The sequence below is a fragment of the Protobothrops mucrosquamatus genome, unplaced genomic scaffold, assembly GCF_001527695.2.
Source record: "Protobothrops mucrosquamatus isolate PMUCROS unplaced genomic scaffold, P.Mucros_1.0 scaffold2763, whole genome shotgun sequence".
In the NCBI taxonomy this organism is placed as follows: domain Eukaryota; kingdom Metazoa; phylum Chordata; class Lepidosauria; order Squamata; family Viperidae; genus Protobothrops; species Protobothrops mucrosquamatus.
Window position 1 is genome coordinate 85321 of NW_015388802.1, and position 17482 is coordinate 102802.

General features: G+C 46.8%; 2 protein-coding genes across 2 annotated transcripts; one reads left to right on the forward strand and one right to left on the reverse strand.

Annotated features, from left to right (window-relative positions):
* Nucleotides 1–1893: 1893 nt before the first annotated feature.
* Nucleotides 1894–11724, reverse strand: DEDD2 (death effector domain containing 2). Its single transcript, XM_015825709.1, has 5 exons — nucleotides 11071–11724; nucleotides 10608–10718; nucleotides 10020–10151; nucleotides 3607–4002; nucleotides 1894–2723 (listed from the first exon to the last, which is right to left on the reverse strand). The coding sequence occupies exons 1-4, from the start codon at nucleotides 11543–11545 to the stop codon at nucleotides 3629–3631; spliced, it is 1092 nt and encodes a 363-aa protein (XP_015681195.1). The 5' UTR covers nucleotides 11546–11724; the 3' UTR covers nucleotides 1894–2723; nucleotides 3607–3628.
* Nucleotides 11725–14669: 2945 nt separating this feature from the next.
* LOC107296359 (zinc finger protein 526-like) lies at nucleotides 14670–17274 on the forward strand. The gene has a single exon (XM_015825706.1). It carries the CDS (start codon nucleotides 14670–14672, stop codon nucleotides 17247–17249), a length of 2580 nt encoding a protein of 859 aa, XP_015681192.1. The 3' UTR covers nucleotides 17250–17274.
* Nucleotides 17275–17482: the final 208 nt, after the last annotated feature.

The window sequence follows — 17482 nt, forward strand, 5'->3', positions numbered from 1 at the left end:
TCTCTGTATTTCTTTACTTCTCAATGCTGCCTCCAAACCTTCCTCATGGGTGGCCCTCATGGGAGTTGTAGTCCAATGGCAAAGCCATGTGGTAGGCTGGCCTGTTTGTGCAGGGTGGGCTAAAAGAGGCATTATTGCTCAGCATGGATAATGCCAAGGGCAGCCAATCTGCCCTTGAATTTTATTTTTATTCTGCCTTTATTATTTTTATAAATGACTCAAGATGGGGAACATAACAATACTCCTTCCTCCTCCCATTTTCTCCACCAAAACAACCCTGTGAGGTGGACTGGGCTGAGAGAATGATTGGCCCAGTCCCCCAGCCACCTTTCACACCTAAGGCGAAACTAGAACTCACCGTCTCTTGGTGATTGGTCCACGGTCACCAGCAGTCATTCATGTCCAAGGGAGAACTAGAACTCACAGCCTCCTGGTTTCTAGGCCAGCACCTTCACACATTAAACTGGCTTTGAATGTGGTGTTCATAAGGGCGGAAAACGAATTCAGTACCTTGGCTCAGTCATCACACTTAATTCATGGTTTGCTTTGCTTAATCCTGCTTTAAGCAAACCACTCTGGGCTGGGTTCATAATTGCATTACTAAATTAGGGGAAATCACAGTGCCACCAACTAGAGTTGCATAATCTGAACTTTTGGCTGCAGGTATGGCTTGGATTATCCTGCAAATATCCACCTTCTCTACTCTTGTTCAGAAACATTCTCCCTTCAGACATCAGACAATCCTATTGGCTTTCCATAAAGCTGTGAAGACCTGGTTATGTGCCCAGGCCTGTGTTCCTCAGTGTGTTAAAGCCCCGTTTCTGGACTATATTAACATCTACAGCGATAGTTTCACTCAGTGACTATTTATCTATTTATTTTGTATTGTTTTAAGGGTTTTGTTTTTGTGATGTATACCACCCAGTCATTTGTTCAGATGGCAGCTAGAGAAAGCAAATAAATACATCTATAAAGGCTTGGCACAAAAACTGTATTAATAATAATAATGATAAAGTTGGAAGGGACCTTGGAGGTCATCTAGTCCAACCCCCTGCTCAGGCAGGAAACCCTATACCATATCGGACAAATGGCTGTCCAGTCTCTTCTTAAAAACTTCCAGTGTTGGCGCATTCACCGCTTCTGGAGGCAGGTTGTTCCACTGGTTAATTGTTCTGTCAGGAAGTTTCTCCTTAGTTCTAGGTTGCTTCTCTCCTTGATCAGTTTCCATCCGTTGCTTCTCGTCCTGCCTTCAGGCGCCTTGGAGAATAGCTTGACTCCCTCTTCTTTGGGGCAGCCCCTGAGATATTGGAACGCTGCTATCATGTCCCCCCTCGTCCTTCTCTTCGTTAAACTAGACATACCCAATTCCTGCAGCCTTTCCTTATATGTTTTAGCCTCCAGTCCCCTAATTATCTTTGTTGCTCTTCTCTGTACTCTTTCTAGAGTCTCAGCATCTTTTTTACATCGTGGTGACATTTACATTTGCCAACAACTTTGTGTGGCTTGAAGTGGGATTGGGAAGAGGATGTAGTGTTGTGTGTCAAGATGCTTCCGGACGCCCACCATTTCATTTCCAACCCTCACCATCTCTGACATTAATGTATTTCATTTATTGAGGGTATAACCTAAAATCAAGGGGAAAGACATGGAGTGCCTGTTAGTTTGGACCATGCCTTTCCATTACTCAGGTTCCTATTAAAAGACTTTTACTCCAGTTCTCACAGGAACGGTTTAGGCCTATCTTCTGACCAGCAAATATTCAGCAGCATCTTCTAACATACCTTAAAGACTAATCCGTTTTAGAACACCTGAAAAATTACAGGAATGTAGGTTTGAAAGGCTGGACTCTATGCCAGCAGGCCAGCTCTGTTCTTGTTAGGAATTAAAGGCAGCTGCAAATTATCTTCTTTATTAACATTGTCACTTGCAAATACAATACATTAAGAATTTTGTCCAAAAATGGTTTTTGTTTTTGGGTAAAAAAAAATACAGTTTTTAAATTACGTATTTCTGGCTCTTCCAACTGCAATTTAGCCGCTTCCTTAACCCAGAAATACAATCCAAACCTTTTTTTATATATTTTTAAAGTCTATTATTTATAGTATATACAACCAACCACAGAATTGAAAAGTGTCCTTAGAAATGTGACTCAAGCTTCCACCCTTATGATCAACCCTCGCAACATGGGGCTAGGTTGTATTTTTTTCATAAAAGGGAAGAAATCCACCCCAGCACCACCTTTGACAGCGTGGAAGGTTTTTCTTCCAAGAAAAAGTAGTTAAAGCAGCCTGCTCTGCTGCCATCTTTTGACAAAGTGTACCTGCTACTTTGCAAAATTACTCTCCAGGTGCTGCAAGAGCACACACAAAAATGACAAGTACAGGTAGCAAGCATGACACACACAAGTCAGGCTGAAAGAGTGTCAAGGCCCTTCAATGCTTCATTAGCAGATAAAATTATCCCTCACAAAGATTTTCCATATGCTCCAAATGAGAGGAATCCAGGCTGAATTATTGCCTTTGTTCGTATTCTGCTACATCTAATGTCCATCAAAATCATTCTTGGCTTGTTCTTTCAATGCTTCTGTGGCACAATTGATTCCTGGGAATCCCGTCGCTGCCAAGATCCAGCCCTGTCGCATGATGGAATGATGATTTACTAAAGTCTTTTTTTTCCCCTGAAGTCTATATCCAACAATAATCAAGTAGTAAAAATGAAGTACCCTGTGAAAAAAGAGATGGTTAAAGCAGGTCTAACTTGATATTTAGCTTATTCTCAAGCAGTGCTCACTGTATTTCTTTGGGAGACAGTCTTTAAGCCTCAGGTTATCTCATGACATCTCTGGGATGCTCTTCTCTATTTTTCTAGTGCCATTTATTTTTATTTTGTGCTACAGGTAGCCCTTGACGTATGAATGCAATTGGGAGCAGAATTTTTATTGCTAAGCAAGTCGTTAAGTGAGTTGTGCCCAATTTTATGACCTTTTTTGTTAAGCAAATCCAGCTTTCCCCATTGACTTTGCTTGTAAGAAGCCCCCTGGGAAGCGATCACATGACCTCAAATGATTCAACTGTCGTAAATACATACTAGTTGCCAAGCGCTCAAATTTTGATCATGTGACCACGGCGATGCTGTGGTAAGTGGGAGGATCAGTTGTAAGATACTTTTTTTTCAGTGCAATTGTTAACTTTGAACAGCTGCTAAATGAATAGGTGTGTAAGTCAAGGGCTACCTGTATATATTCTAAGCAGAAACGCTTCAATAAATTACCTATTGGGTATTTCCACCAGACAGGAAAGTGTGCATTGCCTACATATTCAGCAGTATGTCATGAGGCTAACTTGTTCTGGGAAACCGAAGGCCGTAACATCAAGACAAAAACGACATGACATTAGGGTTCTGTATAATTGTTTTTAAAAAAACAGCTTCATTTATTAGTTAGGCTCTTTGCAGATAAAGGCCAGCCCAAATTTTCTGAAGCACTGAGTGTCTCTGTTGCTCTCCTCATCTGTAGAGCTGATTCAATGGAGTAAGTCAACGTCTGAAAAATAAGAGCTCCCTACTAATTCCAACATACTGCCACCAGCTAGTTTGGAAGGAACATACCTATGTTACCTAGCCGTTGCTGTTACCACACCTGGGGACTAACATTTTCCAGTAACAAACGCCGGCCCTCCTCGTAATCATCCTCGTCCACATTGACTAGCAGACGGATAGCTTCCTGGCCCACAGCTTCTTTGAGAGAGTCTGTGATGAAGACGCCCTTCAACGCCTCGAGCAGCGAGCCGTTCATATAGTCGCTCCAAAAGGCATCCAGGTAGGACAGCTCTGAGAACTTGATGTCACAGATGATGGAGCCCAGGTCGCGGGATTTCAGGATAGTGTTCGACTGCCCAAACACATCAAACTGACGCTCCAAATGGTTCTGCTTATTGGACGTCACATTCTGACGCAAGACAGGCTCATGCTCACAATATTCTGCCCGAACACGAAGCCGGATGTCTGAGAGGAACACACGAAAGAAAGAGAAGGAGGGGGAAGAAAGAAAAAAGAGGGCCATTAGAGCTATCGGTCACAAACAGAGCAAGTAGACAAACACACAGTCATGCAGCGGTATTCTAGGGTCAGGCTTTTAATAGTCCTGAGCATAAAGACCAACCAAGCTGAAGCACAAGCCCATTCAGGGTCCCCCCAAAATTCAGGGACCTGAAGGAGTCAGGCTCAGCAAGGGGCATTTCCACTAATTTTTAGGTGTTCTTTTGGCACAGTTAGAGCTGAACTTCATTTATACTTTATCCGTTAGCCTCCATTATTGACCTGTAATACCTCCCTATTCTCAAATTAAATATGAATACACAATTCAGTCTCAATTCCTACCCAGAGGAGCAAAAGAACAAATCCCTTAGTGTAGCATATCCTCCACCATTTCCATCTATCCCTGCTATCGGCCATCAGCATGTGTCCTAATGTCATGTTCATAGTTTTCAGTCAATAAAAGTCATCACTTTAAGTTAACTTATACGTCTAAAACAACTTGAACTAATGGGATGTAAGGCAAGATCAACCTGATCTATTGGCTGATTTGAAGAGTCTGAACTCAAACGAGGTAATTGTTCTGCATAAAGCCTTGCTATTTATATTCTGAACATACTGACATGCTGCTGGACAGGTTTACTACTGTGGTGCAGATGCCTCAATAATTAGCAAAGTTCAGCTCTAACTATGGACGGTGGAAGCAAAAGAACAGGTCTGTTTTGTGCAGTCACCCCCAATATTATCAGCATTGTAGCTGAACGTGTTAAAAAGGTTCAAAAGGGAGGGATAAATGGAACGAATACAGAGTAAGATACGTTTAAGAAAAACGAGGCAGGTGGTGCATTACATACGCTCAACAAGGCCGTCAGCTTTAATTTCTCTGTGTCTTGTGGTCATCACCTGTAGAAGCATTAACTCAAAGTGCAGTCACAGCCCTTTCCCAGTAATTTTGCACGACGGCCTGGAGTCCACACCCACCCACACCATCAAGCTACAAGAAGCTTTTCAACAGCTCAGAGCCCTCAAGCAGCAGGACCTTCAGAATCTTTTTCTTCCCCAGATGGGCAACAGCAAAGCTGTGCAACAAACTGCATTCAACAGTGGCCCATAGCATTAATTGGTTTTTTAATCCAATGGCAGACAGCCCGCAAGCAGCAAAATTTAAACACATGTAAGACCTGCATGAGTTTCTACTGGAAACAGCTCCTTTCTACCCACATTTACGATCATTGTACCAAAAAGTTGCTAGTCCATACACTCAACACCCACTTGGACTTTAGCTGCTGGGCCACTGGAAACCATTTTAGGGTTCCATATACAGGTTCCCACCCAATTGCTGACTAGATACATGTTAAGTTGAAATCTCCCTTTGCACTGTACAGCTTAAAATACAGACTTTTTGCATCCATGATCTGGCACATGATTTCATCTGAACAGTTCACCCAGTTTTTAATATCAACAACGTTCTGGAGTACTTCGTGAGGCAGCTGTCAGAGTTGGCGTTAACATACTGGCAATCATTGAATCAGTTACAATGCACTTGGAATGGTTTTAGCCTCTTTCTTTCTTTTTTTCCCCAGGATACGATGAGAATTAGACCGTATGAAAGAATCCCAGCTTTTTATTTCCAAACGGGCAGGAAGCATATCAAATTGCAGGCTCTGGCTATGTGGGGGAAAGTCTTCTGCATAAATGACTCCTAGACTGTGGGAATTTTCCACAGCCAGCAGTAATGCAAGCTCTGAACAGCTGCACTGAATTAAACACTAAACTCATGGGCAAAACCACCAGCTAAGGCAGCACAAACACTACCACACCGGCCCACCCACCCACCCCATCATTTCCAGGCCCCGGTCCCAGTGAAATAATCCCACTGTGGTTATTATGTAGAAGTAAAGACAAACTTGAAAAACGTGTCTCTGAGCCAGATACTGCACAGGCTTCTGCCAATGTCTTTTCCCAAGTTTGAGCCACAGTAGCAAGAATGAAGGAAAAGCCTCCAGGTCCATTATCACTCAAGTAGGATGGTTTCAGAGAAGGAGGCCTGTCACCTCAGTATCCATGCAACCCCATTAGCGTGTGTTCAACACTATTAAAAAGATTACAAACCAAGATCAGATGACCCAACAAGAACCAGAGACCTTTAAATTCTCAGTTTCCTAGACATGTTGGGACCTACAGATCCTGAATCAGATATAATCTTTTATTTTATTTATTTATAATAAATTAATAATAATAATGTATATATTATGCTGGCCCCCCCTCCCCAAAACAAAAATTAGATATTTACAGGCCAACAAAAACCATTACAGACAATGAAACCACAGACAGAGGCCTCCACTGCGCAGAAGGCCACAAGTCCCAAAGTCCAAGGCTGTGTCCCTCACAGCTTGTATAAGAGTGCTGCAGGGTCCAGTTGCAGGTTCGCTTCTAACATAGAAGAAGCGCTGAAGAGGCAGGTGAAATAACCAAGTGGGACACGTTTAGTTTTTGCTTTAAAACTTGTTTGGGTATTTTTACCAGTGTCTGGTACTTGGCCCGCTTGCCTGGGCCAATACTTAATGCTTTTCCAGGGATGGATTTCAACTGTGGACCGAGAGAAACATGGTTCAAGACTTTTAGCACATGGTAACATCAAGAAATCATTCTGAGATTCAATATTGTAAAAGAACACAACAAATGGCGTAAAGAACGTAAGCTAACTTCTGACCTGGACTGCTGCAAATACCAGACTGAATACAGGTGTTTCTCTACAAGGTCGTCACTAACAGGTAGTCCTCAACTTGCAACCACAAACGGGGGCCAGAATTTCTGTCGTTAAGCAAGGTGGTTAAGTGGAGTTGTGCCCAGTTTTACAACCTCTTTGCCATGGTTGTTAAGTCAATCACTGAACTTGTTAAAAGAATCGCGCAATTGTTAAGCAAGTCCAGCTTCTCCCATTGACCTTGCTTATTGGAAGCCAGTTGGGAAGGTTGCAAAGGGTGATCACATGACCCTTGGATGCTGCAACTGTCATAAATATGTGCTAGTTGCCAAGGGCCTGAATTTTGATCATGTGACCATGTCTGCTGCAACCTCTTGACAGTTGTTAAGTGCAGGGACTGATTTTAAGACACCTTTTCAGTGTTGTTGTAACCTCAGTCACTAAGCAAATGATTGTAAGTAGAGGATTACCTGTGTTTTTTTTATTATTATTGAGGACCAAGTGACACACAAACCATTATCATTATATTTACTGGATCTGGGAAATACTAACTAGTGACAATGGTGAATGATTTCAGGAATATTAACAATTCTAAATGCATATACCAGTAATAAATGTTGGCTAACCAAAAGGAACTGCCCAAGCAAACTGATGTGAAGGATTTAAGGGCATATTTCCACCCCAATCAAAGAGATTTTAAAAAAAAAGGAGCCCCCAAGGATCCCACACCGTTTATAATGGTCTGAGATCTGCAGCAGTAATTATATGCAAAATTAAGATCAATTGATAGGGAGGCTTTCAATGGACTGACATATCAAAGAATGGCAACTCCCAAAGGGCAAATCCCTCACAACTGTACTATCTCAGATCAGGGGTGAGTAACTATATGCTCTATGGACTTCAACTCCCAGAATTCCTGAGCCAGCATGGCTGACTCAGGTATTCTGGGAACTGAAGTCCACAGTGGCCCAGTTACCATAGTTGCTCACCTTTGCATCAGACCCTACTGGAGGTTTGGGGCACAAGGTCCCCACAGTGCCAGTCTGGAGCAGCTCTACCCAGTATCATAAGCCCCGGAGCTGACAGTGCAGCCCTCTCCCCTTTGGGCATTCAAAACAGTCAACATGCCTTTAATGAAGTGGCTGTTTGAGAGGCTGGCATGCAGGCTGGGCAACCTATGTTTTTTTTTTTCTAGAAATAGTTAACTCAGCAGACATCATAAAATACAAATTTGCTTTTCACAAAGTACTGGTGGAAATTCGGGTGCATGGATTCATTTACCTTTGCGAGACCATTCTGTGAGGAGAGTGCACAAGTGAGACAGAGTCTCTTTATCATCAACTTTTGCTTAGTAACCTGGAATTTAAATGGTGGATTGAGAAAGAATTGGCAGAAATCAAGCAGCAACAAAAAAAAAAGTTCATTCGGGAGTTTGCATGGATTTTTCTTCATTACGGTATTGGCTCTTGCAAACTGAGATAGCCTACAGTACTATAGCACACTAGAAAGGAAAATGGGTATTAAGACTCCCAGGTTTAGATTTGCAACTCAGAAAGGTAATAAAATAGCAGAGCTCATTTCAGAAGCAGCTGCCTGGATAACATGAATCTTAAATTCTGCCCCAGTGAAGCAAGGTAAAGTTACAAAAGAATACAGGCAACAGTCTAGGTGTTGAATGGAGCTTACAGTTTGATCCTTGCACCTACCCGGCAGAAGCCTTAGCTGCACCTTGGAAGTTGCAGTTTTGACACTCATTGTGTTATTTTTGAACATTCGTCATTAGAACCCATGGCCTGTAAATTGGTCAGATAGTAAGAACAAGTGTTTTTGTGCATTCGCCTTTGTTTCATTTGCATTGCACTGACACAAACACAACAGCACAAGAGAGTTCTGCAGGGATCATCTGCCAGCACCTTGGCTGAGTGAGGGTGCTACAAACTATGCAGGTGGAACACACTTCCAGATAAGGAAACTGTAATGGTCCACTTGCAGATTTCACAGTTTCCTTATGCAGAGTCCTCAGCTAATAAGACATATAGTATCTGAAATAGCCTTAAATTATTCAAAGGAGTAAAATATGCTGGTCTTAGAGACAGGCACTTACGCAGAGCTGGAAGCCAAGCCAAAAATCTGAAGGGCATCTTTCTGTGCGGCTTTAGTTTATCATTTAGATACGTATTGCTGATTTCAGCAAAGTATAATTGAACAGATGACTATTACCAAACAAGGCAGGAGGATAAACTTCTTAAAAAATCAGAAGAAACCAGGCAGCATCAACAGAGCTATTCAATAATAGCTTAAATCAAGTGTTGTGTTCAATGTTGTCTCCAATCAAAATAGTATGGCCCCATCGCTCATGAGTTTTATTACTACCATCCCACAGAGAGTGATCCTGTGGTATGTATGAACTCCTTTCAAAAATGATTATATTCCAGATGGCTTAGCAGGGAAAAAAATTAGCTTCAAAAAAAAAACTTAGTTTATCCTCAAGTTTTTAATTGTTATCTAAATGTAAAAAAGGCCCTTTAAATCTTTCCATTTTGAGCCCAGAAGTCTTTCATTTGGCATTAATGCTTTCACCAGAATTTGATGCATTTTTCGTCTGAAATTATTAAACAAAAGTGGAACCAGATTGTTTTGCACTTCTCCAGCTCAATACAGAGATCATCATCAGAGTCATTAAGATACTCTCTTCAAGACCAGCATATGAAACACTTCAGTGTACTGAAATAAATCTCCCCAAAACTGATGTTATGGATATCCAAGTTGGAAGGCATTCATAAAATTTGTTGTTACACAAGATGCCCAAGGAAATTTTGTATGAAGCTGGGGTATAAATTTGATTGCTTTGATAGTAATGAAAAAATAGTTGTCCATTACCAAATTACACAGGGAACTGAAGACAAATTCTGTGAAGCAGGTTGGAGACTTCCCACCTCTCTCAAAGGGGGGGGGGAGGCAAAACTCCCATTCTCGCTTAGTGGAACCAAGTCTTAACCTCAGGTTTAAACTGCACTTAATATTGTAAGCCAAACGTCAGGCTACCTACACAAGACAGCCTCTGTAATTCAGCTACTGCATCTTTTTTTCCTTCCCCCAACCAGCTCTACTCCCCTTGTGATTCTCATCAAAGAGAGAAATAGAATGAATGACCCTTAATAGAAACCAAAGTTGCTAATGTGTTTTAGAATGGTTTCATGGGTTTTCCCAAAAAAAAATTTAATAATAATCCAGATCAAGTGCATCCCAAGAACACAGCGCATGCTAGGCAGACACCTACCACAAGTCACTTTGGTGGGAGCTGGAATCTCCTGCTTTGGAGCAGAAGCCGCTTTAGCTCCTCGCCGTCTACAAAGAGGAGTAGCCTTAGATCGACCTCTGCTTACTCGCTTCCTTTTGCTCGAATTGGAGCCTAAAGAAAGAGGGGGAGGGGGGGAAATGATACAAGCTATTACTGGTGCTCCCCATTAGCCTAGTAATGAATAGAAGAGAATCTCTGTAGCTCAGGATTGAATTGTGAAGTCCTTGGCGCTCTCCGAGTTCGGTTGTTTGCTTGCAGATGTTTCGTTACCCAAACTAGGTAACATCAGTGCTAGCAAGCGTGGGGCTTGCTAGAAATAAATCTCACGTTACACAAATCTGCCATTCTACATCCAGAATTCAAGGATGTCAAATACTGGATAGCAATTGCTGATAATTTATCTGAAAAATGTTAATTTAAAATGGGATCTTTTATTAGGCACAGGACTATGTTGCTTGGTATTAATACCCTGACTTTTATAAAAGCTCAGCCTCTGTAATCAATACAGTTAAGACAAATCAGAACAAAGAATTATTATTCTCTTTTCAAATTGTGCAATTCACACACCTGTCTCCCACTGATCATGTCTAGGCTCTGAAGAGGCTGAATTCAGACAGTTGTCCATTTGTTGGTCTGCTGACAGAACAGATGGTCCATAGGTGTATCTCTCAGGAGAAACTAAAATTAAAAGAGTTTTGAAAGTTATACTACCGTAAGTAGGCAGCACTTCAACTGGAAGAGTTCTGCAAGGAAACACCACCAGTTGGTCAGATCAGCTTGAACATCAGTTCTGCTAATGTTCTTAGAGTCACAATATTCAAAATAATATATGCAAAAAATTATTCAGTATCTGAAAATTGCCATAACTATTCACCCTCTTTAACATTTATCCTACTATTAAGTAAAACTGTTAGAAGATAGGTGGAAATGATCTAGGCCAGCTAAATATCCACTAAGAAAAGAAACTGTTACTTTGTGAGATTCAGTCAACAATGAAATGTTACATTTTTTTATTGTTCCGATCCAGTACCTGTACGCTGCCTTTTCAGGGTAACATATGGTAACAGATCATGCCTTGTTAGCACCCTCAGGAGCTGTAAAAGCCGCACAAAGTTGGTTTCATCACATTTGCCTCTCCTCTCCAGCTCCAGGAGAAGTCGGACGCCATTCTTTGGATGCCATTTCTCCGCAACTGCCTCAAGGTTGCCATCGTTGCTGCCCAAATTACACTGACACTGATTTTTCCTCTTCCAGTTTTCTAATGCTGGTGAGGTAACCTCAGAGCCACCTTCTTCTGCTGCCACCACAGTCCAAAGGGCAGGATCCAATGGATGAGTCCAGGGCTGTGTCTCATCCAGAAGGAATGAGAGCACTTCCACATCATTCTCTGTGAGCTGAGAACCAATTATTTCAAACATCTGATGCAGGGAAATCATCCCATAGTATTCAAGGCATTCTTCCTCTTCCCAAATGTGGGCAAAAAGCTGCCTTCTCATGTCAGCCATGTAAAAAACACGAATCCTGGGAAGTTTAAAGACTACAAGCTAGGACCGAATGGATATGCTGCCCTCTGAAAGCAGATGGAAAAAGAAGAGTCTCTTTGTCAAGTTAAATTAAGAAAATACAGAAACTGATCTTGGAGCCTTGAAGGAAGATCCTTTCAGATTCCAGTTCCACCACCCAAGTATCTGTAAAAGAGAAATGGGAGTTACTGGATCCGATCAAATCTTCCATTGTTGCCCCAATTAAGAGAACAATAACCATACAGATCGACATCGTTAATACAAGCCTATTATGTGTGCGTACACTTGCATGCACCTGCCTGTGAGTCAAGTGTTGACTCCTGGTGATTACTTGGACAAGCCCTTTCCGTTTTCTTAGTAACCATTCCCGCCCCGCCCAGAAGTGGTTTGCCATTAACTCTTTCCTAGGACAGAAAGAGTGACTAACACAAAGACACCCAGCTGTCTGGCTGCCTCAGGCCAGACAAGAACTCAACAGTCTCTCCGCTTCTATCCTGGCGCCTTTAACCACTACAAACTGGCTTCTAACAAGGCTAAAGGAGGAGGGGGGGGGGAAAGAGAGAAGCAGGCCAGAGAGGCTAATTCTGCTCCCGATTCCCCAGCAAAAGCCAGCGACGAACCTTTTCTCGGACCCGCAAAATGCTGTTTCATGGCCGACCAGGCGCTTTTCCGACCGTCTTGCGAGGCACGGGCCCACCACACGAGGGCGGCCGCGGGCCTTCCCTGCCCCTCCTCCTCCTCCCCCCTCCCTCTCCTCCCGCCCCCGTCGCTCGTCACAAGGACCAGCACAAGCATCCGAGGTGGGGACGGATCCCGCGCCCGGGGCTGAACCCCGCTTGGCGCAGCGCCGCCTGCTGGTCCCCAGCGGCACAGGCCGAACCCCCCCTCCCCTCCCCCCAGGCCGAAAACCCCGCCCCTGCAGGGACAGGGAGCCCCGCCCGCAGAAGGGGAGGGGCGGCGGTCGCCTTCCCGTCGGAGGCCCCTCCCCCATGGCTCCTTTCACCTGTTTTGACATTTCTCCCCCNGGGTGCGTCTTGTTTCCCCGTTCACGTGGCAGCTCGCTACTGTCCCCGTGACCCACGTGCGGGGCGGGGTTAGTCATTCAACAACAGCGGCTGCCGCACCGCCGCCGCCGCCACCCCCCCGATCGGAGTCGGCCTTACCGCGCCGTAATTTGGGGGGAATCAAAAGCGAGCCGCTGACCTGAGGCGAAAAAGGCAACACCGCCTTCTTTATGCCCTAACGGCGACGCAGTGTTTACGTAAAGCGGCGTCAAGGAAACGGCGCTGATTGCGTAAGCCGCTTCCAGAGTCTTATGCGGAGGCGGGCGCTACGCAAAGACACACAAAAGACGGAGGGGGAGGGGGAGGGGGAAAAAGGGAGGGCCGAAGCGCAGGTCTTCATCCTCGTGACGGGGCGGGGCTAACGAGCGGCCAGGCCCGCCCATCTCCCCTGAGGCTGCGTTGCTGATTGGCCGGGCCTCTCAAGCTTCGCTCTCCCTTCTCTCCGGAAGGAGGGGCTGGGACGTCACAAAAAATCCTGCGCGCCGACCGCCCTTTCCAGTATCGAGGTCTCTGATTGGCTCCCTTGGGGGTGAGGGGGAGGCAATGAGAGGGCGCGGTGCAACCTAGGCCGAGCGGGGCCTGCGTGACGAGGGAGCGGCCAGAGAGAGGCCGGGCGGACGCCGGCTGGTGGTGGCGGCGGCGGCGGCCGGTTCGGCCCAGCGGGCCGGGTGAGTGCGGCGCCCCTACCCCCGCCGGAGCCATCCCCTCGCCGGTGGCTTCCTTCCCCCGGAGCCCAGCCACGCTCCCTCCAACCGGCGGGATCAGCGAGCCCGTCTGGCCAGCCTGCGCCCCTGTCAGGCTCGCCCCTCTCGGGCGGAGTTCGCCTTCGAACCGCACGCGAAGGCCTGTGGTGCTGCAGGCCCTCCCGCAAGCCCGTATCAGAGTATGGCTGGGCGCGACCCTAGCGCCGGTCTGTCCTGTGGGGGACGCCGGGAGGAAGGAGGCTGTGGAGGGAAGCTCCTTGGGCCGTGGAAGCGCTGGGAATGGCCTCGGGGACGCCGATCTCTGCCCCGGAGATGCTGGTTGCAGATCGTTTCCTACTAGTTAGTTTCCATGGAGGTTCCACCTCTGCGAAGAGCTCAGGGTGGCATACGTGGCCCTCTTCATCATCATCATCCTCATCCTCCCCCCCCCAGCAGAGGGGATTTCAGTTTAGCATCTTCATCAGTGTGCTTGGTTTAAATAATAATAATAATGATAATAATAATAATAACTTGAGCACCACTTGAACACCATCATCGGCATTGACAGATTCGCCATTAGTCAATTGCAAAAGGTGGCCTTACTAGGAACCGCTTCCATCCCGCGACGATATCTGTAATACCATCCAACATCCACATCTGCCTATCCCAGGTCCTTGGGAAGGACTCGATAGGTAGACAAAATGCCAAATCCAGTCTGAACATCTGGCTGACTGCGATGATCCGTAATAATAATAATAATAATAATAATAATAATAATAATAATAATAATAATAATAATAATAATAAAGAACTGGAGAAGATAATAAAATACAAAGACATAGAAATAGAAAGACTGTGGCAAAAGCAAGCAAGGGTAGTACCAATAGTAATAGACCCCCTTGGGTGCAATCCCAAAACAACTGGAGCATCACTTGAACACCATTGGCATCGACAAATTCACCATTAGTCAATTGCAAAAGGCAGCCTTACTAGGGACTGCTTCCATCCTGCGACGATATCTGTAATACCACCAGACATCCACATCTGCCTATCCCGGGTCCTTGGGAAGGACTCGATAGGTAGACAAAATGCCAAATCCAGTCTGAACATCTGGCTGACTGTGCGATGATCCATAACCACCTAAAGTGTCTCCCTTCCTTTTACACAGTGATACCATTTTCTAGCAAATCCCGTCCCGTTCTTGTTTTTGAGGTTGGAAATGCCATTCCTTTGTGGGTTAAGATGTTCTTCCTGTGATTTTTTTTGTGTGCATTTTTGCAGTGTTGCTTGCCTTAAGGTTTCTTTCTTCCTCTCTACAATCTCTGTCCTCCCTCACCCTTTCCCACAGGTGTAATCATAATGGCAGAGGACTCGGCTCCGTCTTTGTTTTTCCAGCATCAGTACATGTGTTCGGAGTGTGGGGTTCTCTACAACACTTTGGAGGCGGTGCTGCTCCACCACCAGAGCCATTTAGGGGAGTCCTGTGAGACGGCAGCCACGGCCGCTGTTGCTGATGCAGAATCCCAACAAGACAGCCGCTACCAGTGCCTGGAGTGTGGGTGTGTCTTGTGGTCACCCGACGAACTGTTAGCGCACCAAGAAGTGCATCCCAGGGAAGTACCAACCCGCCCTTCATCTCTCCCAGCCACCACTGGACAGATCCGCTACCAATGCAATGAATGTAATGAACTTTTTCCTTCGACGAGCCTCTGGCTAGCTCACCGCCGGACACACCAGAAACAGGAGGCTTCAGCCAACTCTTCGCCATCAATTTTACCTTCTCACCTGCCTCCCTCCCCTCCCTCTGCCTCCCAACTATCCAATCCTCAGCCTCACCAGATCTCTTGCCCCCCAACCTTGCAGGAACTACATCCACCATCACCACAGTCAGTTCCCCCCATGCATCCTTATGAATGCTCAGAGTGCGCCTGTCTTTTCTTAACACCAGAAGAGCTGCTGGAGCATCAGGGCGAACATTTCACTGAAATCGAGAAAGAGAGTGGAGAGCCAACTGAGGCGGCGACGCAGGAGGCATCCAGCCCCTACATGTCCCCAATGCCAGGCTCTGAGGAGACAACAGCAGTGCCTCCCCCTGCTCAGGTTTTCTGTTGTACCGAGTGCAAGCAGGCTTTGGGTACAATGGAGGCGCTGCAAAAGCACCAACAGGAACATGTGGGGAGCAGTGAGGAATTCCTGTGTGGGGAATGCCAGCGTGGCTTCACAACAGCCAAGCGCTTATTGGCTCACCAGCGGGTGCACGTGGATGGCACCTACGAGTGTCCAAATTGCAACAAGATCTTCAAAAAGGCAGCCTCTCTTGAACAACACATGCGCATCCATAAAGGCGAAGCGCTCTACCTCTGCGTGGACTGCGGACTGGGCTTCTCCACCGAGATGACCTTAATTATGCACCGCAAAAATCACACTGCCAACCCCTTGCACCGCTGTCATTGCGGCAAGACTTTCAGCAACATGACCAAGTTTCTTTACCATCGACGCACACACGCCGGCAAGAGCGGGGTCCCGGCCACACGGGGGGCTGGAGGAGACCCTGCCTCCAGTCAGCCTTCTGAGCAGATGCCCAGTGAGGGGGAAGCCCTTGTGAATGGCTCAGCCCCTTCCTCGCTTTCACCAGGGAATTCGGCTGAGGTCTCCAGCGGTGGGTTCCTGTGCCCTCAGTGTGGAAAGGCGTTCTCCACCCATATCCGGATGGTACGGCACAAGCGAGTCGTGCACGTGCTGGAGCGGAAGCACAAATGTCCCACGTGTGGCAAAAAGTTCAAGAAGCTGGTGCACGTGCGCAATCACCTGCGGACGCACACGGGGGAGAGGCCCTTTCAGTGTTCCGAATGCGGCAAGACATTTGTTTCCCAGGCTAACTTGGCCCGGCACCACGTAACCCACACGGGAGAAAGGCCTTACCAGTGCCAGGTCTGCAACAAGCGCTTCACTCAGTCCTCTAACCTTCGCCAGCACCGCCTTTTGCACATGGCTCCTAATGGAGACGGGTCCCACTCGTGCGACGACTGTGGGGCCGCCTTTCTCCGAGCCCGTCAATTAGCCTTGCATCGAATGGTACACAAAGGGTGCCTGCCTTTCCCTTGTCCGGACTGTGACAAATCCTTTTCACGCCATCGTCTCCTTGAACTGCACCGGCTTAGCCACTCGGGGCACGAACCTCACAGCTGCCCAGACTGCGGTGCTCTTTTTGTGGTGGCCTCCAAGCTGCAGGAGCACCGCTGTGCCAGGCCGCGCGAGCAGGGGAGCCCCCAGCAGTCGCACCTCTGCACGTCGTGTGGCAAGTACATGGGATCGTTGGCCAAGCTGACCTTACACCAGTTGGTTCATTCGGGGCAGCGTCCGTACAACTGCCCGCTCTGCGGGAAAGCCTTCACCACCCCTAGCGGGCTGAGCCGACATCAACAGCGCCACGCCGGCCTGCGCCCTCACAAGTGCCCTACCTGCAGCAAGACGTTTGTGGCAGCCTCCGGGCTGCAGCTGCACCAGCGCACACACACCGGCGAGCGCCCGTTCCTCTGCCCAGATTGCGGCAAAGCTTTCCGGCAGGCCACCCACCTCCGTGAACACAGACGCCTGCACACCGGGGAGCGGCCCTACCGCTGTCCAGAATGTGGCAAGGCCTTTGTGCAGTCCATGCACCTGGCCGAGCACAGACGGATCCACACCGGGGAGCGCCCGCACCCTTGTCCCCTCTGCTCTAAGACTTTCAAGACCGTCTCTAACTTGCGGAGCCACCGCAAGACGCACACGGCGCTGGCTGCCGGCCAAGATGCGCTGCAGTCTCCTGAATCCCTTGTGGCTTCCAGCCAGCCCGCCCAAACAATCATGTGCACCAAGTTTGGGGAGACCATCGCGATAATTGAGAGTGCAGAGCCGCTCCCCATGATGGAGACCATAGAGATCTATCTAGAGATGTGAATTTCCCAGAAATACAGAAGCCGTGCGAGGGAGGGAGGGAGGGATTTCACATCTTTTCCCATATTTAGAACTGCAAGGGACGTTTTTGCCGTGGTGCAGAGGTTTTAATCATCTTTCACTGTTCTGTGCACAAAGGCCGAACATGTCAGCAGGAAGCAGAGCTCCATGCATCCTTCAGCAGGCTCCTCCAAGCACCAAAATTTCCTCCTCAGCCTGTTTAGTTTCGTGTGGAG

Bases quoted from the DNA above. Each gene is read 5' to 3' on its own strand.
- DEDD2 (XM_015825709.1), bottom strand. From the start codon at position 11,545: ATGGCTGACATGAGAAGGCAGCTTTTTGCCCACATTTGGGAAGAGGAA. The intron at 10,719-11,070 runs GTACTGGATCGG...TTTTAATTTTAG, and splicing joins CCTGAAAAGGCAGCGTACAG to TTTCTCCTGAGAGATACACC. The intron at 4,003-10,019 runs GTAGGTGTCTGC...TGTTCCTCTCAG, and splicing joins TCCCACCAAAGTGACTTGTG to ACATCCGGCTTCGTGTTCGG.
- LOC107296359 (XM_015825706.1), top strand. From the start codon at position 14,670: ATGGCAGAGGACTCGGCTCCGTCTTTGTTTTTCCAGCATCAGTACATG.